Source organism: Myotis lucifugus, unplaced genomic scaffold (genome assembly GCF_000147115.1).
Source record: "Myotis lucifugus unplaced genomic scaffold, Myoluc2.0 scaffold_426, whole genome shotgun sequence".
Classification (NCBI taxonomy): domain Eukaryota; kingdom Metazoa; phylum Chordata; class Mammalia; order Chiroptera; family Vespertilionidae; genus Myotis; species Myotis lucifugus.
In genome coordinates, this window is record NW_005871474.1 from 691,835 (window position 1) to 715,513 (window position 23,679).

Genomic DNA, 23,679 nt, shown 5'->3' on the forward strand with positions numbered 1-23,679 from the left:
TAATTAGCCACTCATTCAACAAATATTCATGGAATGTCTGTAATACCAGGCCCCTTGCTGGATACCAGGAATACAGCAGTGAACATAGATATTTTCCATCCTAGAGCTTGCATTCAAATTGTATTTACTGAACTTTGTATCTCATAGATGGAGAACACATCTTTTTCATTAAGCTCTGAAAGAAATACCAAATTCCCCAAACCTGAAATTGTATTGGCCACATTCTCTTACCACTTTACAATAAACTAGAACTTTACACTGTTTAAGAGGTAAGCAACCTCTTAAAAACCCCAAAACTCTCCTAAATAATTCTTTGATAAATTCGAACATCCAACTTACAAAGATTATTATAAACAGACAATGAGAATGTATCTTGGCAAAACTTGAAGAATGGGCATAAATAACACCAGATGATTATTATTCTTTTTAAAAGGCCCTTTTTAAAAAATATATTTTTATTGATTTCAGAGAGGAAGGGAGAGGGAGAGATAGAAACATCAATGATGAGAGAGAGAATCATTGATCGGCTGCCTCCTGCACCCCCCCCACCCCCCCACTGGGGATTGAACCTGCAACCTGGGCATGTGCCCTGACCGGGAATTGAACCCTGACCTCCTGGTTCATAGGTCAATGCTCAACCACTGAGCCATGCCGGCCGGGCAACACCAGATTATTAAGTATTTATGATTAGCCAGCCTTGTCGCTAGACAGTTATCATATATTACCTTATATAATTTTCACAATAGCCACAGAATAGTGTCCCTGTTGTAAAGTAGGCACTCAGTAAATATCTGCTGAATGAGTGTATGAGGACTAGAGAGATTAAGTAACTTGCCTAAGACCACCCAGCTGAAACTAGTCAAGCTGGGACTTGGACTCCAGCCTGTCAGACTCTAATTCTTGTGGTTGTAAATGCTGGGCTGTGTGATCAACACGATTGATGAAATATGAAGAGGGGAAGAGCTAATGATTTAAGCCAGCTTTAGACAAAACCAGTTTCCCAAGATTTTTTGCATATCTGCTTGTTCTATCTCTCTTTCTTCCCTCTCTCCTTTTCTTTCTTTCATACAGCAGATATTTATTGAGCTATACCGGGCATTGTTCAACATGCTGGGGAGTCAGTCTGGAAGGGAGACAATAAACAAATAAATATATAACTTTAGGTAGTGAACAGTATTAGGAGGAAAAACATAACAAGTTAAGGAGATAGACTAACAGGTCATGAGGACTATTTTAGTTAGGGAGGTTAGGGAAGGTTTCTCGGAGGCAGTGACATTCAGGAAAGAAGGAAGATTTGGGAGAATGCTGGGGTCCAACACCAGCAGGTCCAGGGGTCCCCAAAGATGTGGACGGAGTGGGAGCTTGGTGAGTGACAGAAGAGCTGGAGAGGTGATGTAGGGCTCTAACCCTTGTTGGTCGTGGTAAGAGTTTGAGTGCTATCATAGGTGTCATGGGGAAGTCACTGGAGAGTTTGGAACAGTGGCTGACATCATCTGCGTGAGGTTCTACTGTTATCCTTTGTTATGAGGAGATGGATTGTGGACCGGTAAGACTGGGAGTTGGGCGACCATTAAGGAGGTTCTTATAGCAGCCCAGGTGAGGGATAGATGTAGCCTGGACCCGTGTGGTAATAATGGTAGAGTTGGTGAAAAGTGACAAGATTTGGGAAACAGTTTAAAGATACAGCCATTGGGACCTGGTGAGGGTTTGCGTGCATGGATGAACACTAAGATTTGGACCCAATGATGGGATGATTGGTGCCATCAATAAACACGAGGAAGTATGGAAAAGACAGGTATGTGGGGCAGTGGTAGGGAAGTGAGTGTAGTCAGAGAACAGTGGGTAGAGGAAGAGAAACTTGTAAGAGGAGGTGGCGCTAGCAAAAGGATCCCCTGGCATGGTGGGAGGAAAACTAGGAGAGTGAGATGTCCTGGAGGCCAAGATAGAGTCTCGAGGAGGGAGGGACAACTCCATTAAATGCTGCCAAGAGGGTGAGTACTGTCCAGGGATTTGGCATTATCTCAACAACGGTGTGTTCGCTGGAGTGGTGGGGATATGAATGGGGAAGAAAAAATGTCTAGACATTTGAGGAACACATTCAACATGAAAGTCCCACAAACAAATAGAAAAACGGGAATTTGCAGGGACTAGACATCATAAGATGCACTGGTGGGAAAATGAGTAAGTTGTTTTCTGGTTGCTTCCCTTTTCTTTATAAAATAAAAATTAAGATCACAGCTTGGACTAGTAGCTCAGTTGGTTAGAGCATTATCCTGATATGCCAAGGTTGTGGGTTTGATCCCTGATCAGGGCACATAAAAAAAGTATCAACTGCCCTAACCGGTTTGGCTCAGTGGATAGAGCGTCGGCCTGCGGACTCAAGGGTCCCAGGTTCAATTCAGGTCAAGGGCATGTACCTTGGTTGCGGGCACATCCCCAGTGGGGAGTGTGCAGGAGGCAGCTGATCGATGTTTCTCTCTCATCGATGTTTCTGGCTCTCTATCCCTCTCCCTTCCTCTCTGTAAAAAACCAATAAAATATATTTTTAAAAAAAGTATCAACCAATAAATGCATAAATAAGTGGAACAACAAATCAATGTTCTCTCTCTCCTTCTCCCCCCACTCACTCTCTAAAAATCAACTAAAAAATTTTAAGATCACTAGCTGAGGATGGGGGGTGCCATTTGAGGAGAGAAGGGATAGGTAGTCATCATTTCAGAGACTAGGAGAGAGAATAGGGAAACCATACGATTGTTGGGCAGTACTAAGAGCCTACTTGTGAGCTGTCATTATAAACTCCAAGTGAGATCTGTTAGCACAGTTGTTTATCTCCTGCTACGCTTAGAGGCTCAGGGAAAGTCTCACTGTTGGGGAGTTTGGTTTAATCACACTTGCAGTCTTGCAAGTAAGATGGAGGCAGAAGGACAAGAGAATTAGAAGTGTATGCAGAAGAATGATAGTAGTAATGAACCATCAGATCTAAACTGAGTGAGGTGGAATGTGAAGACATGAAGAGGGTGGTGGACAGTGAAAATGTGGACAGGTCCACAGACTAAAGAGCCCCAAGCATGTAAGGAACTGAGGGTGCCAGAGAGGGGACTGGAAAGATGGAGGCTTGAAATCAGCAGATTGCTGGTAGTGCAGTTACTGATAATGACAGAATTCTAGGGTTTGGCTGTTGGAGTGTGTTGTTGAGGTGGGATGAAGGAGAAGATTGTACTAGGTTGCAGAGGACAAGGAACTGAGAGGTAGGGGTGTTGGATGGGTTGTCTAGGTGGATGTCTTAGTCCACATTAATAAAATCATGATTAATGGTAAGTAAACATAAGCCAAATGCTTAAGCCTTCAGTGAAGGTAGATGGAAGGTGATTGCAACAAGAATGGATAATGAGCCCTGGCTGGGTAGCTCAGCTGGTTAGAGCATTGTCCTGCTACACCAAGGTTGTGGGTTCGATCCTGGGAAATGAGTGATTTAGTCTGTTGGCCTATGCTTCAAAGAGTCTGGGGTTTGGTAGGGAAGCTGAAGTTTTTGGAAGGGGAGTAAGAAAGACACCTGCCTCACCTCAGGATATGTGGCGTGTAGGAGAAAAAACAAGTATTTCCTCCAAGGGTTGCCAGGAAACAGTGGCTTTGGAGGAAAGCCATAATTTTATGAGAGCAAGAAGGGTTGATAACTGGAGTACTTTGTTGATTGACCTTAAGTTCCAGTGAAAGGTTTTGGGGCTGGGTAGGAGGAGGTAGGAAATTGAACCCAAGAGTGGGTAAACAGAGTCATTAAGGGCTAAGTCAAGGTGATCATGAATACCCTGGCAAGTGTAGGCATGTGGCATGCCTGCAATCAACAGGGATGTAAGGCATGATCTTTTCTTTGTGAAAGGCAGGAAGTTAGTGTCAGTTGTAGTCTCTGTTTTGAGATTGGTCTCTTAAGCAGTTTGCAATCTATAATAATAAAAGCATAATATGCTAATTAGACTCGACAGCTGAATGACCTTCTGGACGAAGCCATGGTACCGGGGGCCGAGGCAGAGGAGGTTAGGGGCGATTAGGCTGGCAGGCAGAGGTGGTTAGGGGTGATCAGGCAGGCAGGCAAGTGGTTAGGGGCAATCAGGCAGGCAGGTGAGTGGTTAGGGGAGATCAGGCAGGCAGGCAGGCCAGTGGTTAGGAGCCAGTGGTCCCAGATTGTGAGAGGGATGTCCAACTGCCAGGTTAAGCCTGATCCTGCAGGAGGGATCGGGCCTAAACCCGCAGTCATACATTCCCCGGGTCCTGGATTGTGAGAGTGCAGGCTGGGCTGAGGGACACCTTCCCCCCACCCCGTGCATGAATTTTGTGCACTGGGCCTCTAGTAATAATAATAACAATATACAACATCTATTGAAATATGCTGAGAACTATTCTAAGCATTTTCATTTGTTCATTTCCTTCTTCCTCATGACAACCCTGTTACTATCTGACACTATTTATAGGTGGGGAACGGACACAGAGATTGGATAACTTTCCCAAGGTCATAAAGCTCGTAAGTAGGCATCCCTGGGTTTAAACCCAGGCTGTTTGACCCTGAAGCCTTATCTTTTAAAAAAATTTTTAAGAGTATATTTCTTTAACCTAATAAATAAAAATGTTATCATTTCAACACATAATCAATATTAAAAGTTATTAGTGATACATTTTACATTCTTTTCTCCATATGAAGTCTTTGAAATCCAGTTTGCATTTTACACTTGAGGCACAGCTCAAATGAGACTTGCCACATTTCCTGTGTTCAGTCGCCACAAGTGGTGAGTGACACTGTATTCATTCACAAGCCTTGATTTTCATTCTATTTCATTCCACCTCACATTGTAGTGGTGAGGTGAACAGTGTTGGAATGGGGAAGTAGTGATCTTACCAGAAACTCATGAATCCATCTTTGTGGGCCTCCCTTAAATCCTTCCATGTATTTCAAAAAAAATTTGATGGAAGTGTTTTTTGATTCTTTGCCTGGCCAATCATCAAAGGAGGAAAGGGCTTTCATAGTAAGCCTTTCTTATCTGTCCCTGGAAATCGAGTCATTTTTTAAGGACCAGTATAGTGTAGAGGTCAAAAGCTCATATTCAGGAGCCAGATTGCCTAGGTTTGTTTCCAGGCTACTCTACTTGACCTTGGTTAGGTTACTCAACCTCCCTGTGCCTCAGTTTCCTCATCTGTAAAGTAATAATGATGCTGATGATGATACTTTTTAAAAATATATACTTTAGCCAAAACCGGTTTGGCTCAGTGGATAGAGCGTCGGCCTGCGGACTGAAAGGTCCCAGGTTCGATTCCGGTCAAGGGCATGTACCTTGGTTGTGGGCACATCCCCAGTGGGAGATGTGCAGGAGGCGGCTGATTAATGTTTCTCTCTCATTGATGTTTCTGACTCTCTATCTCTCTCCCTTCCTCTCTGTAAAAAATCAATAAAATATATTTAAATACTTTTTAAAAATCTACATTTTATTGATTTTTTTACAGAGAGGAAGGGAGAGGAATAGAGAGTTAGAAACATCAGTGGGAAACACCAATCAGCTGCCTCCTGCACACCCCCCACTGGGGATGTGCCCGAAACCAAGGTACATGCCCTTGACCTGAATCAAACCTGGGACCCTGCAGTCCTCAGGCCGACGCTCTATCCACTGAGCCAAACCAGTCAGGGCAGGATCATGATGATACTTATAGGTTTGTTGTGAGGATTAGAGTGACATATACACACAGATTAGGACAATGTGTGCATATTTGCTCTTTGTACTTTCCATGCTAGGCCAATAGAGTGAATCTCAGCAGAGCTTCTCCAGGGTTCAGGATATGAATTGGCCTGCACTCAAACCAGCCCTAGCCGGTTTTGCTCAGTGGGTAGAGCATCAACTTGCAGACCAAAGGGTCCTGGCTTCAATTCCAGCCAAGGGCATGTACCTTGGTTGCAGGTTCCTCCTGGCCCAGGCCCTGGTCAGGGCACGTGCAAGAGGCAACCAAACGATGTATTTCTCTTACATCAATATTTCTTTCTGTCTTTCCCTCTCTCTTCCACTCTCTCTAAAAATCAATGGAAAAATATCCTTGGGTGAGGGTTAAATAAATGAAATTAAATAACCCATGGCCTACCTCTCAGCAACCGATCAAACAATTAGACAGGAAATTGCAAGCATACCGAAGAACTCAACAACACCATCAACCAACAGGATGTACTCCATACTTATAGATCACTCCACCCAACACCCCCAGAATATCGGTTCTTATTAAGCACTCGCGGGACATGTACCAAAATAGACCATATCCTGGGCTATAAAACAAACCTCGATACATTTAAAAGAATTGAAATCATACAGAGTGTGTTTCTGACCACAGTGGACCCAAACTAGAAATCAGGAACAGAAAGTTAACAGGAAAATCTCCAAACACTTGGAAACCAAACAAAACCCATGGCCTCACATGCCATTAAAGGTAACAACCTGCAGCTTGCTGGCTCCTGTCTCACCTGTGTAATGCTCCCAATAGAAAAGTGACAGCTTCCAAACCTGCCAGTCATCCACGTGCCAGGGCCATGTTTTGGGTTCTTTGGAGTTCGCAGTGCCCCCCAAGTGCCTGATTATCGCCTCCAATTTACTTTCCTCTCACTTTTTACCTTCCCAGGAAGTAGGAGAAGCCCCTTCTGTGTGTGATTTTGTCTCCTGGGATCCAGGCGTTGTGCTCATTCTGTCCTGTGGCTTTACCCTTGTTTCCTGTGGCCTCTGCCCGTGTCCATCAAGTTGGGCTGGGACTAGCGCGTCGCACAGACCAACGCTGTCCTCCTCATTCCATGCTTCGACCCAAATACCTTCAAATGGCCTTTCTCCTTCCAGAAACTCCATGCAAAGCATCCGAGGCAAATCAATTCCCACCTACCAGGCAGGCCCAGACTATCTTGGGTCCCAGTTTGGTTCCAAGTGGGATAACTTCTACTTCCTCCTTCATTTATAATTAATAAAAATTGGAAACTGCCTATATGTCCGCCTAGGTTATGTTACATTCATAACGTAAACTAATATACAGCCATCCATGAAAAGAGACTGCCTAATGACATCAAAAGCTGTTCATAACATAGTTTTATTTTATTTTAGTTACCATTATGTACAGTATGACTAAAGTTCTGTAAAAATATGTCTAGTCTTACAAAAGGGACTGTAAACACACCAAAGTGGTGGTCATGGTTATCTCTGGGTATTGGGATTAAGAGTCATTTGAATTTTTTATTAGTGTTCTCTGTATTTTTTACATTGCCTCATGACTGTCTCCTTCTCACTGACCCGCTCTGTCAAGTCCGCCACAACTACTCTATTGAATACTCTTGTGTCCTTGTTGCGAAGTACAGGGAACCACCCTTTCTTTGTTTCTCAACTCTCCTGGGTTTTCCTCCTGCACTCAGGACTTCTCCTTCTCTTTGCTGGCTCCTCTTCCTCTGACCCTCCTGACATTTTGATCTTCACCAGGATTCTTTCTCTTTTTTTGAAAAAAAAAAATTTTTTTTTATTGATTTCAGAGAGGAAGGGAGAGGCAGATAGGAACATCAATGGTGAGAGAGAATCATTAATTGGCTGCCTCCTGCACCCTACACACTGGGGATCGAGGAGCCCACAACCTGGGCATATGCCCTGACTGGGAATAGAACCATGACCTTTTGATTCATAAATTGACATTCAAACAGTGAGCCATGATAGCCGGACAGGATTCTCTCTTTAAGGCAGCGGTTCTCAACCTGTGGGTCGAGACCCCTTTGGGGGTCGAACGACCCTTTCACAGGGGTCGCCTAAGACCATCGGAAAACACATATATAATTACATATTGTTTTTGTGATTAATCACTACGCTTTAATTATGTTCAATTTATAACAATGAAAATACATCCTGCATATCAGATATTTGCATTATGATTCATAACAGTAGCAACATTACAGTTATGAAGTAGCAATGAAAATAATTTTATGGTTGGGGGTCACCACAACATGAGGGTTGCGGCATTAGGAAGGTTGAGAACCACTGCTTTAAGGCCTCTTCTCATTCTCTCTAGGTGCTCTCATCCACTTTCCTAGTTGTGTGAGCTCCATCTCACATATCAACCTATGAATCTACCTACCAGAATCTTCACAGGAGGTCCTTCAAATGAAAAAGTCCTACCCTGAATTCATTACCTTTCTCTCCCACCTCCTTCCACTCTTCTAACTCTACTCTTCTTGTGTCCCCACTATGAGCAGATGGCACTTCTATCTACTTGCCCTAGCGAGGAACCAGGAAGCCATGCTTCATCCCTTCGGCTCCTTCCCTGCCCTTGCCTTGCCCCAGCATCTATCCATTGATTACCATCTGTTATTTCTATGTCCTCATTATCCCTAGGATCCACCTGTTTCTCTCAACATCATGGCACCATCAGCTCTTGCCTATATTATTACCAAAACCTCCTAGCTGATCTGTCTTCTCAAGTCTTACCCTGTCATAGCATGAATAGCTTTCCCCCAGTATAGCAGGGATATCTTTCTGAAATTATTTTAGTAAATCCTGAGTGGCTTTTATATCCTAGGCACTGTGCTAGGGCACAGTTATAAACAAGGCAGACAAGGGCGCCCATTTCATGGAATCTACTTTTTAGTGTGTTGGAAGAGAGGAGATAATAAACACAAATAAATGAATGAGATAAAATAACTGTGCTAAGAGGTCAAAGAAAATAATGTGATAGAGAGTGATAGGGGTAAGGGATACTCATTTTATTCTAAACTCCAAGGGCACTGAACTTCTTATAGCTTCTCCCCAGTGCCCTGCTTACTTTTGCCCCAGCTCCTTTTTACACGTGTTATTATTTTTTTTTCCTCTTCTTTCTCTTCTTCTTTACCCAGCTAAGTTATTGTTCAGGTCATTGCCTAGATATCATTTCTTCCAGGAAGCCCTCGTTGACATTGTGAGGCTGTCTTAAGTGCCTCCTCTATGTATGTTAGAGCGTGTAACTCTTTCATCATTACACCAATCACATTGTACTGTAATTTTTCTGTTACTTTGATGTGTTTTTTTTTTCCAGGCTTCCCTCTAAGCTAGTGACTTTTAGATGTTTTGACCACAGTCTACAGTAAGAAATATATTTTATATCATGATGCAGCACAGACAATTACACATAAGCATATATTGTATCTATAAGTGACAAATATGTCACAAAACAATATTCACTCTCACTACATGTGCTACAACTAATATTTTATTCTATTCTATTTCATTTAAAAAAAAAGAAATGCTGCCCTAGTTTGGCTCAGTGGATAGAGCATCAACCTGCGGAATGAAGGGTCCAGGGTTCGATTCTGGTCAAGGGCACATGCCCGGGTTGCGGGCTTGATCCCCAGTGGGGGGCATGCAGGAAGCAGCTGATCAATGATTCTCTCATCATTGATGTTTCTATCTCTCTCTCCCTCACCCTTCCTCTCTGAAATCAATAAAATAAATATATATAAAGGAATGCTATTTGAGGCCCACTACATTGACTTTATGATCCACACTAAATCTCATAAAGCTGCATTTTGAAAATCTTGCCCTAGACTTAGAAAATATTTTTTTCTTTCTTTATTGATTAAGACATTACATATGTGTCTGACCCCCCTATTGCACCCCCACCCTTAGAAAATATTTTAGGCTTTGAAGGCCATACAGTTTCTGTCACCAGCACAGCACTCAACCCTGCTGCTTGTGTCATAAAAGTAGCTACAGGCAATACTTAAAGAAATGACTGTGGGTCTATTTCAATATACATTTATGGACACTGCCATTTGAATCTTACGTAATTTTCACTTCATGAAATAGTTTTCTCCTTTTGATTGCTTAGCTTGCAGGCCTTGCGGAAACAAGTGTGGGTTGGATTTGGCCAGAGGCGTAGACACTGTCCCCGCCATAGACTGGAATTTCCCAGAGGAAGGGCCCATTATCTGTCTTTCCCTCCATTGCATCTCTAAGGCCCAACACAAAGCCTTGTGTGCATTTGATCCATATTTGGTAAGTGAATTATTAAAGAGGACAAGCTGTAAGTTAAACATTTTTACAAACATACTGTGTGTTCATGGAAGAAAAATGAACAGCACAGGTAAGCAAAATGAATAAACAAATCCTTAGTAATTCCACTGCTCAGAGAGAACCATATCCTTTCATACTTTCCTTTAGTAGACGGCAGGAATTTAAAGGAAGGTTATTTTCTTGCCAAGGGAGTGGTGAAAAGCTCTGTTTCCCCTTAGCCCACCAGGGACCTAAGCTTCCCTTTTATGTCTGTAGGGGACATACAAGGCTATGCGAGGTCTTGGCAGGGGACTCTACCCTCATCTGGGGGTCAAGAAAGTCATCCCTCCTTAAGGAAGTGACATTTAAGCTGATACCGAATTAATGTAGTTGAGCAAGAAAACGAGAAGTTCCACCATGAGGCATCTGGCTGGAGGGCAGAGAGGGGGCAGAAGGGAAGTGGCATGAGATCATCCTGGAGAGGTTGGCAGGGACCACATTAAAAGGGCCTTGCCGTCTAGATCTCACTACCAGTTTACGGGAACTCAAGAAGATAAATGAACAAATTATAAAAACAGCCCGAGGAATTAACGAGCCTGATCCAGAATGAGGAATGTTCTACGAGACCAGTGATTCAGTTTCTTCCAGATCAGTGGCATGAAAATGAAAAAGAAAGAAAAAAGGAGGTTGGTTAGGACAGAATGGCAACTCTCAAGCTCCTTACCTGTGGGACCGTAAGCTGTATGTCCCCCATTTCAATGTTTAATACATTTTTGCCATTGCAAAAAAAAAATCATAACAACAACAAAACCACAAAAAGGAAAAGGGAGGTTGGTCTGTTACAGAATAAAAGAGACTTCAGAGACACAACAACAAAAAGTCATATGTGGATCTTTATTTATTTGATTGTAACAAACCAACTGTAAAAGGCATCTTTGAGATAATTGAGGAAACTTGAATATGAACTGGGTATTCATTATACTAAATACTTATTAATAATGTGGTATGATAATGGCATGGTGGCCACATTTTTAAAAGCCCTTATTAGTTTTAGATGCATATAAGTGAGGTGACTGATGTCTGGGGTGTGCTTTGAAAAAATAGAGGGTGTGTGATATTGTGATATAATAATAAATACACATTTATTTATATTTATCTTTGTGCCAAGATCTTGGCCCTAATACTTGTAAAACCCTTGGAATTTCCTAAGTGACAGGGGTGAGAAAAGCATCCTTTTTTTTTTTTAAACATGTTTTTATTGATTTCAGAGAGGAAGGGAGAGGGAGAGAGAGATGGAAACATCAATGATGAAAAAGAATCATGATTCGCTGCCTCCTCCCCGCTATTGGAGCCCGAAACCCAGGCATTTGCTCTGACTGGAATGGAACCTTGACCTCCAGGTTCATGGGTCAACCACTGGTTCACAACTCCTGGTTCTCTATGCTCAACCACTGACCCATTCTGGCTGGGCAAGGAGCGTCTTTTGTTATTCATAATAAGCCCCTTTCAACCTCATCTGCCTTTATGCGAATGAGGTGACTCTCGGTGGACCCCTAGATAGCTTCAGGATTACTTCTCAGGAATCACCTCCTGTGTGTCTGAATTGTGCACAGCCACCTGTGATTGTTCAATAGGGAGCTGGGGTCCTGTGTCAACCCAAACATGCCTTTCTACCCTGCAGCATTTAATCCAAAGCTATTGCTCCTAAATTAGTCATTCTCATGATCCATTTTAGTAAAGGTTCTTCGGGAAGCTGATAATACTGAGCTACAAAATGAAGCAACTCCTTCACACACTGTATCCCTTGGTTTCAGCATAGTCTTGGTTTTGCCCTCCCCCAATATTGACTACCGTCTTGGTGACTAGAGATCTTAGAAGTACTTTCTGTTGTCCCAGTATAATTTTTCACTTTGTGGACAGCTTTGAGGCTAGGGGCTGAAGCTTACTTAGACTGACCAAAATTTGAACTTAATCTAGCATCAAAGTCCAAACCAGAACTCTTTTTAAAATTTCGTTTTAGCCATTATAGATAGCCCCGGGATTGTACTTTCATTTTTTTCTTCTTAGTTTGCATTTCCTTATGCATCCAGTGAACCAAATCCTGGGAGTTGGCCCCAATGCTGAATTCCATTTGCAACTTTTTCCTTCAGTAAATGATTGCTGCACAGCTACTGCTCGATAGCAGTGGTGACCACGTGACCACCCAGGATTCAAAGGTTCCTCATTCCTTACCCTTTCATTCTTTCTTTTCCTAAACTAATATAGGGGAGGGGCATGAGATCTACATAAATTTAAATCAGGGGACTGCTCCATGCTGCCTGACATGAAACTCAGCTGACCTGAGATGCAAACAGACCACAAATTCCTGCAAAGATTGACTAACAGCTACTCACCCACACCTTACTGGTTATACATACCATAAAGGGAAAACAGAATATTACAAAATATACCTTGTAAAAGGTTAAAGTTAATCCTAACGATTTTTCCACTCTGTATTTCCCCATACCGGCAATTTTCCATAGAAACTGTTATCATCATAATTAGCTAGTTATTAATATTAACAATAAGAAGAGAGCAAAGGGGAAGCCATCTGGTCATCTGGCAGCTTCATCAGGAAACTACTAGCACAAATTCACTCTCCCCTGGGGAACACTGGTCCATTCCCTGCAAATCACTGGGGGAAGGGGTTGAACAAACAGGGAGATGGACACGTGCAGTGAAGTTGGGAAAAAGATATTTGGCTAAGGTGGTAAAGCCACTGCAAGCGTGAGAAATCCTGAAGGGTTAATTGGTTAAGTTCCTAGTTATCAGCCCTGGACATCGAGTTCTCTCTGTGTGTCTCTGTCTCTCGCTCTCGCTTCCTGTTCGCTGTTGCACTCTCTTGCTCCCTGAGCCACATTTGCCCCCAGCACTCACCCTCCACGTGGCCTTAAGCAGTCTGCGTGGGCCATGCAGACTCACTCTCAGGAGGCTGGCCTGGCCCGGACTTTTAAATGGAGCAGAAACTCTGGACCCCGGTTTTTATTTTCCGCTCTGCTGCAGACAAGATTGGACTTCTTCCATGGCAGGATGAAGGGAGACGGGACATTGGAAACCCAGGGGGTTAATTCCACGGAAATAAAAATCACCCATCCTCTCATAAGAGTCTCAGGAAATTCCTTTCCTTGAGAAATCGTAAAATCTCCACTTCCACCCAGTAACAGGGCGGGATGCAGAGGGCACCCCACCAATCACAAAACTATAAACAGATGTAAGTTGAACTTCTAGAGAGGGTTGAGGTCTCTTTTCTTTCTCTCGTGAGGGGAGTCCGCTACTCTGTTTATGGAGTGGCTTTTTTTGCTTGTCCTCTCTGCTCAATTAAATCTACTTTTCCACTTACCCTTTTATCTGGCTCACATCTTGAGTTCTTTCTTGCGAGAAGCCAAGAACCCTCTTGGCTTGGGGCTTGAGTCTCCCCTAGGGACTGACCCCTCAGGCATCAAAACTATATATTCCTGGCCCCGGCCAATGTGGCTCAGTTGGTTGGAGCATCGTCCCATGCACTGGAGGACCTTGGGTTTGATTCCCAGTTAGGGCACATACCTAGGTTGAGGTTTGATCCCTCATTGGGGCGGAAACAGGAGGCACTAATTGATGTGTCTCTCACATTGATGTCTCTCTCTCTCCCTCTCTCTCTCCCTCCCTTTCTAAAATCAATTACAAAACAAACAAACAAACAAAACCCACCACATATTTCTGTGAGCCAGGGCCAATCTAACAAATCTCACTCTGAAACCAACCACTAGCTGTTTTTACTACCAGCACTTCTTACAATGAATTTGTGTGTTATTTCCCCCCTCACTAACCAATTCTCCAACTACCCAGACACCAACCGGGTGTCCTGCAATTCAGTTCTGACACTAAATACCCAGAGTAAGCTTAATCCCTCAAGACTGATCCCCACTTCAGGTGCCAATCATAAGTTCAGACCTCCTGTACTGTTTCTGACTGACTATAACTCGTGGGTTCCCATGACCCCCGCCCCCCCCTCCCCCGCCCGCCCAGGTTCACTAATTACTAGAATGGCTCACAGAACTCAGGAAAAACAGTTTACTTATTAAAGGGAGAGCCAAATGGAAGAGAGGCATAGGGCAAGGTATAGGAGCGTGGTGTGAGCTTCGGTGCCTTCTCTAGGTGTGCCATTCTCAGCACCTCCGTGTGTTCACCATCCCTGAAGCTCTCTGAACCCCATCGGGAAGGGGTGTTTACGAAGATTCCATTTTGGAGGCAGGATTGATTAAATATTGGTGATTAACTCAATCTCCAATTCCCCTCACATGTCCTTGGGGTTTAGGGGTGGGGCTGAAAGTTCCAGCCCTCTGATCACATGGTTAGTTCCTCTAGCAACTGGTCCCCATCCTGAAGTTAAATAGGGGCTCACCTAGAGTCACCTAATTAGCATAAACACAAGTATGGTTAAAAGGAGTTTAAGAATAATAAAAGACATCCCTATCACACTGAAAATTCCAAGGGTTTTAAGCCAGAAACCCCTGGAAAGACCAAATATATATTCCTTACTACATCACAGTATCACAGGGGTATGATAAAATGGGGAAAATGCTGATAATTATTGAAGTTGGGTGATGGCTATATAGAGACTGGTTATACTAAATCTCTGGGTTTTGTAAATATTTAAAAACTTAGATAATAAAATACTTATAAAAGAGAATGACAGAAAGAAAAAGAGGCACCTTATAAGCCATATAGTGAGGAGCCAGAACTTGATTTTTAACTTTTTATTTTGAAACTAGAGGCCTGGTGCATGAAAATTCATGCACTGGGTGGGGGGGGGGATGACTCCCTCAGCCTGGCCTGTGCCCTCTTACAGCCCAGGACCCCTCAGGGGATGTCCGACTGACGGCTCCTGGGGGGATCGGGCCTAAGCTGGAAGTCAGACATCCCTTTGGCAGCCCAGGAGCACTGCTGCAGAGGCAGGGGAGGCTCCCACCACCACTGCTGCACTGGCCAGCCATGAGCCAGCTTCTGGTTGAGTGGCACTCCCCCTGTGGAAGCACACTGACCACCAGGGGGCAGCTCCTGCATTGAGCTCTGCCCCCTGATGGTCAGTGCATGTCATAGCAACCGGTCATTCTGCCGTTAGGGTCCATTTGCATATTACCCTTTTATTATATAGGTCAATTTTAGATTTATAGATGAGTTGCAAAATAGTAGAGCATTCCCATACACCCTCCGCCCATCTTTCTTTACTGTTACATCTTATATAACCATGGCATATTTATGAAAACTAAGAAATTAACATTGATACAATACCATTAGTGAAACTACAGACTTTATTCAGATTTCTCCAGTACTTCCACACTAATGTCCTTTTTTTTGTTTTAGGATCCAATGCAGGATACTGCATATTTAGCAGTCATGTCTCCTCTGTCTCTTCCAATCTGTCAGTTACTTGGTCTTTCCTTGCCTCTGATGACTTTTGACATTTTTGAAGAATAGTGGCCAGGTATTTTTGAGACTGTTTTACAATTTGGATTTGTCTGATGTTTTCTCATGTTTAGAATGAGGTTACGGATTTTTTACACACACACACACACACACACATATATATATGAAATATATTTTATTGATTTTTTTACAGAGAAGAAGGGAGAGGGATAGAGAGTTAGAAACATCAATTGAAGCAAAACATCGATCAGCTGCCTCCTGCACACCCCCTACTGGGGATATGCCCGCAACCAAGGTACATGCCCTTGACCGGAATTGAACCTGGGACTCTTCAGTCTGCAGGCTGACGCTCTATCCACTGAGTCAAACCGGTTAGGGCTACAAATATATTTTTATTGATTTTTAGAAAGAGAGGAAGGGAGAGGAGAGAAAGAGAAACATCAATGTGAGAGCAAAACATCAATTGACTGCCTCCTGCATGCCTTCTGTACCAGAGATTGAGCCTGAAACCCAGGCATGTCCAACTGGGAATCAAACCGGCAACCTTTTGGTGCATGGGATGATGACCAACCAACCGAGCCACACGGGCCAGGGCTGAGGTTATAGATTTGTGCAAAGAATACTACAGTGGTGATGTGGCCTTCTCTTTGCATCATGTCAGGAAACATACGATGTTAACATGACATTTCTTTAACCTTAATCACTTGGTTAAGGTGGTACCTGCCGGTTACTCCACTATTTTTCCTTTTCTATATTCATGAGTCAGTAAGTCCAGCCAACACGCAAGAGGACTTTAAAAGCAGAGTGAAGCCTGGCCGGTGTGGCTCAGTGGTTGAGAGTTGACCTATGAACCAGGAGGTCACCGTTTCATTCCCAGTCAGGGCACATGCCCTGGTTGTAGACTCGATCCCCAGTAGGGGGCGTGCAGGAGGCAGCTGTTCAATGACTCTCTCTCATCATTGATGCTTCCATCTCCCTACTCCCTTTCTCTCTGAAATCAATAAAAATATATTTAAAAAAAAAAAGCAGAGTGAAGTCACTGAAGGGATTTGTGAATGGCGGTAATGTGTTCCAATGTCTGTTTTAGAGGAACACACTGGCGAAAATGAGGAGCTGAGTTTGTGGTGGGACTGGACCTAAACTGGTGGATCTGACTGACTAGCAGTCTGACTGCGGGTGTTGGCTCTTGATCGGTTACACGTGATGAGAGAAGGTGACGCCAAGGCCTCCAGGTGTCTAATTTGGACAGGTGAGTGGCTGGGGCCTTGCACGGAATATAAACCAAAGGCTGTGTGTCCCCATGGGAGGCTGTGTGCCCCCCCCACCCCCCAGGGAGAAGCTACTTTCTGCTTCTTGGTCTTGCTCTGAGGCAGGGGAATGACTTACCCACATACACACTAGACTAGACCAATGGTTCTCAACCTTCTGGCCCTTTAAATACAGTTCCTCATGTGGTGACCCAACCATAAAATTATTTTCGTTGCTACTTCATCACTGTCATGTTGCTGCTGTTATGAATCGTAATGTAAATATCTGATATGCAGGATGGTCTTAGGCGACCCCTGTGAAAAGGGTCCTTCGGCCCCCAAAAGGGGTCGGCCGCACCCCCAGGGTTGGGAACCCCTCCCTAAACTTGTGAATGGCAAACGCAGGGCCCGAGGCTTCAGGAGCAGGGGGCGGGCCTTGGAGGGGCTGGGAAGGACGCCGGAGGGGACCGGATCCATCCCTTCCGGCCTTTTCCTCCCTCCCCCGGTTCGGGGAACCAAGGTTAGGAGCGTGGGGCTCCGTGGTTTTCCAAACAAGCAATTTTTTTTTTAATTTTTTCGGGGTGCGGGCAAAGCGGGCCTGGCCCTCGGCCCTCGAAGCTCTTAAGTCCCTTTTCGGGGGGCCTGGCCGGGGGAGGGGCGGGCCCGGGGCCGGCCCAGCCCTCACCTTCGCCGGGGGGGGGCCCCCGCCAGGTTTCTTCTCCCCGCGGGCGGGGGCTGCGGGAGCCGCGGGGGTCGGGGCTGCGGGCCCGGGCCCCGGCGCCGCGCGGGCCCCGCTGGGCCCCGCTGCCCTGCGAAGGCTTGTAGACCAGGTGGAAGTACCTGCGAGGGGCGGGGCGCGAGGGGCGGAGGGCAGCGGGGTCTGGGGGTGGGCGCGGAGCTGGAGGGGTTTGTGGGTTGGATCTGAAGAGGGGTGTGCGGGGCTGTGGAGACCCGCCGAGAGGGTACGCGCAGTCGGGGCAGAAAAGGCAGGTTGCAGGGCTGGGCGAGGAGGGTCCCAGGAGAGCAGAGGCGATGGTGGGGCTGGGCTTTGGAATGCGCGGTCGGAGAGGAAGAAGCTAAGGCGGGGGTGGGAGCGGGAGAGGACGGGGGGCCCTTACCAGGGCATGCAGTTGTCGGCCGCTCTGAGACGAAACGGGGAGCGGAAAGGGTTGGGCTGTGGGGGGCTGGTGCCCCCTCCGGCGGCCACTGCCATGGTCTGTTCGTCCATCACACAGCCGTACTCGCTGCTCTCGGTGAAGAAGGCGGGCACTCGGAGGGACTGGGGTGGGGGCCGGGCCTCAGACACTCAGAGAGGCTCCTGCCCCCAGGGACCTCCCAGCAGCAAGGGTAGTGGACTGGGTTGCACACTGAGGCCCCCCCACCCCCAAAAGGCCGGGATGGAGGAGAGGTGCGGGCAGGCACAGGGAGGGGCAAGAGGCAGCCCCCGGGTCAGTGGAACAGATGATGAAGAAGCGGAGACTTTCAGGAAAGGAGGAGGGACTGGGCAGGAGGTGAGAGAAGTTCCCTTTTGCCCCTTTGCCCACCTGTAAGCGGGGCAGCGAGCTCAGCCAAGTATCTTTGAGACCAAAGCCCGAGTTAAATCCTGTGGACGAGGGAGAGCAGGGAGAAGCTGGCTGCCATGTCTCCCTCCTCCCTCCCACGCGCACTCCTACCCCGGGTTCTTACCAATAACCAAGTCGGGCTTGGGCCCCTGGAGCAGGTGGTAGGGCCGAGCAGACACTTTGATCTGCAGGTCCCTCCGGCCCCCCTTCTCCTTAGTTCCAGAGCTGAGCCGAGCTGACACCCCGGAACCAGGACGGACGGAGACTTCAGGGCCATCCTGGGGAGCCAGGAGTGGGGTGCAGAAACCACTGGAAGTTAGGGTGCTGGAGGATGCATCAGGCAAGACCAAGGAGAGGGGAGGAGGGAGCAGAAGGGCGAGGCCGAATGAGGAGGACAGTAGGAGGACCAGGGACGAGGAGCAGGGAACCCCTCAGCCCTCACCCTCTGCAGGGTAAAATGCTGCTGGTCACTCTCGGGGGGCAGGCCGTCACCCACAAACTGTAGTTCCAGGGCCACGTGGGGGAGCAAGACCAAGAGCTCCTAAAGGACAGAGAGGCAGATCGGGGTCCCACCCTGCATCCACTTTGCCACCCAAATGCCCAACCTTCAGGCCTGGAGGGACTTACCCAGAACACCATGACAAGGTCAAACTCCTTCCCAGCCTCCACCACGTGGATTTTCAGAGATTGTTTGTTCTGGATGTTGAGCTCGGGGACTGTGTGAGAAACTGGCCATTTAAGGGTCTGGTCTCCCTCCTCTTCCCTCCTGCCCCCTACCAGCTCCCTGCTGCCCCGCTTGAAGCACTCCTCCCCCTCATCCGCGCTCCTTACAGGACTGGGGCACCAGGTGGGTGATGACGTAGTACACAGTCAGCGGGTAGGTGAGCAGCACAGCCATGGGGGAGTCCAAGCTGAGGCCCCGCCATGTGTAGTAATCCTGCCACGAGCCTGGGGAGAGTGGGTTACTGGGGGACCTGGCCCCAGGTCTGGACCCCAATGCCTCCCGTCTAATAGTCCCCGTTATCTCAGCCACCCAGACTGCTGGCTCTCCAGTCACTATCCCTGCCCCTAGTTCCTACAGGGTCCCTCCAGCTCACCAAAGAGGCCCCTGGGTGGATCTGGGGGCACAGGAGGCATCAGGACAGGCCCGTCCCCCTGGAGAAGCTGGTAGGGATCTCCTGAGAGGAGGAGAGAAAGAGGAGGAGCCCAGTGTCAGGGAGACCCCCACCTGGCATGCCTCCCTCTCTCTTCCAAAGGAGCTGTATTGCCTGGGGGAGTTGGGGGAGGGGGTGGCCTAGGGATGGTTTTGGGATGTGGAGGGCAGCAGTGACTTAGAGGGTTGAGGAAGGGACTGAAATGGCCCTGGTCGTAGTGTAGGGTTTGGTGTGTATATGGAGGGGTTATCTGGGACCCAGACAACTGTATTCCCTCCCACCCTTTCTCCCTGAGAGGCCCGTGCCTGAGGAGAGGTCCACGCACCATTGAGAAGAAGGCTGCGGGATGGTGTGCTGCCCCGGGGGTGCCTGGGGGTGCCAGGGCCTGGGATCAGCATGCTGATCTGGGTCCAGTAGCCACGAGTGAGGCCTCGTGAGGCCAGGAAGGCCTCCTTGTTGAAGGTTTCACTGGTCACCTCTGGAGAAGGGGGAGGAGAAGGTTGAGGGCCTGGTGGCTAGGATCCCCCAGACTTTAGCTCTCCTCAGCCTCTCCCAAGGACTCTGGGTCTGAGTCTGGTGCTAGTCAGGGAGAGAACTAACATTTCTGAGTGCCTACAGTGTAGCAGGCATCCAGCCGACAGAATTCCTATAACAATTTCTGGGAACATTTGTTAGATCCCTATTTTACAGATGAGAAAACGAAGGTGCTAAGACACAGAGTGATTTGCTTAAGGTCACCAGTTAGTGGTGGAGCTGGGAAGCAAGTATTTGAATCGCCAGTTCTAAGTCCCCTAAACTATCTCAGGGCGCTGAGTCCTTAGTTCCAGAAACTCTGTCTCCAGCCTCAAGGTCTAGTCTTCTGTCCCAAATACCCAGCACCCAGCCCTCGCTCCAGGGATCCAGACTTAACCTCCAGGACCCTGTTCCCAGACATCCAGGCCCCAGACACAAAGGCCCGGTCCCAGTTCCCCCTCCCCAGCCTGACCTCCCTATGGTACCTGCAGTGTAGGTGAAAGGCAGAGTTGCCAGTTCCCCTGTCCGCTCCATGAAGGCTGCAAGCCTCGGGCACCAAAATCTGTGGCTCACATCATCTGGGCATCGCCGCCAGTCGGCCCGGAGACAGGCCTCTCCACAGTACAAGACAGCACTACACTGGGGGCTGGGGTCACAGGGAGTGGTGGGCACCGGTGTTAAGCTCTGTAAGTCCTTTGTCTGCCATCTGTCTGCCCTGCAGCTGCCCAAACTCAGTCTGTTTGTCTGTATTCTCTCTACCAGTAACAGCTTGTTTTCTTTCTTTTTAAAAAAATCCTCATCTGAGGATATTTTTCCATTGATTTTTAGAGAGAGTAAAAGGGAGGGGGAGAGACACAGAGAGAGAAACATCGATGTGAGAGAGACACCCACCAGGGCCAGGGATCGAGCCTGCAACCGAGGTACATGCCCTTGACCGGGAATCAAACCCGGGACACTTCAGTCTATCGGCCGACACTCTATCCACTGAGCCAAACTGTCTAGGGCAACGATGGCGAACCTATGACACGCGTGTCAGAGGTGACACGCGAACTCATTTTTTTGGTTGATTTTTCTTTGTTAAATGGCATTTAAATATATAAAATAAATATCAAAAATATAAATCTTTGTTTTACTATGGTTGCAAATATCAAAAAGTTTCTATGTGACACGGCACCAGAGTTAAGTTAGGGTTTTTCAAAATGCTGACACGCCGAGCTCAAAAGGTTCGTCATCACTGGCTCTAGGGCAACAACTTGTTTTCTTCACCTAATTTCCTTGTCCCTCACTCTGTCTATAGGGTCCCCCACCGGCCTCTCTGTTTGCCTGACTGTTGGGGTCTTCCTTCTCTCACTCATCTTGCAGGCTGCTCACCAGGGTGTCAGCTTCACTTCAAAGCTGTGCTTGTGACAAACATGGCAGGTTCGAGCCCGAAGGGAGGCAAAGGTGAAGCCTGGCTGGGGACCCCATGTCCGCATTGGGGTCTTGGCTAACTTCACTCCCAGCCTTGGGACCAGACTCTCCAGCTCTCTGAATGGGGGTGAACAGGGGCATCAGGCTGCGTGGTCCAGAAGTCCGGGCCCCCTAGGCCTCCCCACCCGCAGATACCAGATTTCTGTACCGGTGCAGCTGGGCATCTCCCACAGTAAGCTGTCGGGGCTTTCGAGGGTCTCCAGAGCCCATGGGGCAGGCCATGCTGTGGCAGAGGAGAGCATAGGCCCGAGGGGCCAGGTTCTCTGTCCATGAGCCCTTGCCTGCACTCCTCTGGGCTCCATCCATTAGCAGGTCAATGCCCAAGATGGTGCCATGTTCATCCGTCACCAGTAAGAGGCAGGCAAGGTGCAGGGGGGCAGCATCTGGGGAAGAAAAGTCAGAGGTGGGGGGTAGCAAAGATGATTGGGATCAGGGATATTAAACTCAAATGCCTACAGGGGGTAGGCAAGTAAACTGAGTAAAGGGAACCAGGTAGAGAGGATATGCCTTATCTTAAAGGGACAGCAGATACACAGTACCAGCATTTGCTGCCATTCTCTACTTTTTCTTAAGAAGGTGTAACTCCACACTTCCCGGAGTTTGTTTGTTTTTTTAAACAATATTTAAATGTTGGCTCAACTTAAAAAACAATGTGGGACTATAAAAACACCTTCTGAGGCCAGATTGGCCTGAAGCCACCCTTTTGTTTGTGGCTCCTAGCTGGGTTCTGAGTGGTAAGAGGGCTTCAGAGGGGGAGTATGTCTGCGCAGGGGATAGGGCAGGGCCAGCCCTGGCTTCTTACCACTTCTTCGCCCCTTCCTCCTCTTAGGCCCAGTTTCGTCTTCTGCCCTCTCGTCTTGACAGCCATTCTCGCCACCTCCTTCCTTCTGCTCGGCCTCCTCTGGCTGCCCTGGAAGATTTGCTTCCTGGGGGGATTCCCTGCTCGTGTGGACTGGCTCCCCATCCTCCTCTGGTTCTCCCTTCTCTGTGCCTGCACCCTCTTCCTCTCCATTTTCTTCCTCTTCCTCCTCTTCTTCTTCCTCCCCTTCCTCGCCTTCCTCCAAACTGACAAAGCTGACATAGGGGCTTAGGTCTCGAAGGTGGAGTGGGGGCTGATCTCCCAGCAGCCAGCCCGCCCCCAGGCCTGGTCCAGGCTCTGCCCCTTGCCCCAAGCTGATGCCCACACTACGGTTGGGCAAGACATGGAGCACCCAAAGGGCAGGGTCCTGGGGCAGCCTTCTGATCTGCGCCTCCAACTGTCGCCAGCGGCCCTCCAGGCTGGTCTCCACAGCCCCACGCTCTGCCACGAACTTTCGGAACCAGCCAAAGAGGAGGGCCGTGAAATCAAGGAACTCGTCTCGATATCCAGACACAAACTCCATGTCTTCAGGGGCACAGGGCCTGGGCGCAGACTAAGCCAGGGAAGGGGTTATACGGTGAGGGAAAGGCTGTGCTGAGAATTTGGGGCTGGGTCACACCATGGGAGATTGGGTTTAAGAGTCACGTAGGGTGAGGTCTGTAGGTGAGTGTTAGGATCTGAGAATAAAGCTTTCAAGGCCGAAGATGGGAATCCCGGGATGAGAACGGGAGCTGGACTTGAAAGTGGACCCTTCGGGTTAAAGATGTACTCAGGCGTGAGATGGTATTTGGGGCTGAAAATGTGAGGCTCCAACCCTCAGAAGCAGGGTTTGGGCTGGGAACAGAGATGAGGGAGGGCTTATCCTACGGGGAAGGGCTTGGCAAGGAGGGGAGAACTTGGGATCCGTCTGTGGGGTGTGGGAGGAGGGAGCAGGCGCAGGAGCATCCCTTCAGTTTGGACCGGGTTGCGGGGAGCCCCCGTAGACCTAGCCTCTCCTGGCCGTTCCGCTCCTCCGGTACCTGCAGCCGCCACCACTTTTCGAAGGTAAATACCTCGGGGTGGGGGCGGGGTGACGTCAGGGTTGGGGAGCCCGTGGCCCGCTCCTCGCGTCTGGGCGCCGTGTGTTCCGGGAGGCCCGCGGGCTTTCCTGTCCTCATCACCCCGGACATGTGACTAAATCCCGCGGAGCCGGGGAAGTGAAAGCATCTTGGAGGCGGTGGCCGGTGAACCCCACTAGTCTCCCAGGTCCCCAGGGCCGACCTGGGCAGGCGAGCGGCGGCGCGGCTGGGCATCCCTCCACCGCGCGGGTCCGGGTCCGCCGGTTGACACGCAGCCTCCTGCGGCGCCTCGCTCCGCGCCCAGGTTCCCTTGACTTTTTTTCAAGACGTTCCGGGCAACCCGTCCACGGAGCCTCCC

The 23,679-nt window shown here is 47.9% G+C and overlaps 1 protein-coding gene across 16 annotated transcripts; it reads right to left on the reverse strand.

Annotated features, from left to right (window-relative positions):
- Positions 1-17,572: 17,572 nt before the first annotated feature.
- ZMYND15 (zinc finger MYND-type containing 15) lies at positions 17,573-23,639 on the reverse strand. 16 transcript variants are annotated; one of them, XM_014468094.2, is made up of 12 exons: positions 22,207-23,639; positions 21,553-21,787; positions 21,306-21,461; positions 20,420-20,580; positions 19,747-19,899; positions 19,365-19,445; positions 19,099-19,215; positions 18,895-18,983; positions 18,710-18,808; positions 18,392-18,545; positions 18,250-18,308; positions 17,792-17,984 (listed from the first exon to the last, which is right to left on the reverse strand). In XM_014468094.2, exons 1-12 carry the CDS (start codon positions 22,784-22,786, stop codon positions 17,820-17,822), a joined length of 2,049 nt encoding a protein of 682 aa, XP_014323580.1. In that variant the 5' UTR covers positions 22,787-23,639; the 3' UTR covers positions 17,792-17,819. The 16 variants fall into 16 exon arrangements, 14 of the variants coding, with proteins under 14 accessions (XP_023599846.1, XP_014323580.1, XP_023599845.1 ...); XM_023744077.1 differs by having other exon boundaries at positions 18,895-18,995; XM_023744078.1 differs by lacking the exon at positions 18,250-18,308 and having other exon boundaries at positions 17,573-17,984; positions 18,895-18,995.
- Positions 23,640-23,679: the final 40 nt, after the last annotated feature.

Coding starts and splice junctions, on each gene's coding strand:
- ZMYND15 (XM_014468092.2), bottom strand. CDS start 22,786: ATGGAGTTTGTGTCTGGATATCGAGACGAGTTCCTTGATTTCACGGCC. Junction 21,462..21,552: donor GGAGATGCCCAGCTGCACCG/GTACAGAAATCT, acceptor ACCCCCATTCAG/AGAGCTGGAGAGTCTGGTCC. Junction 19,900..20,419: donor GCCTTTCACCTACACTGCAG/GTACCATAGGGA, acceptor CCCCTTCTCCAG/AGGTGACCAGTGAAACCTTC.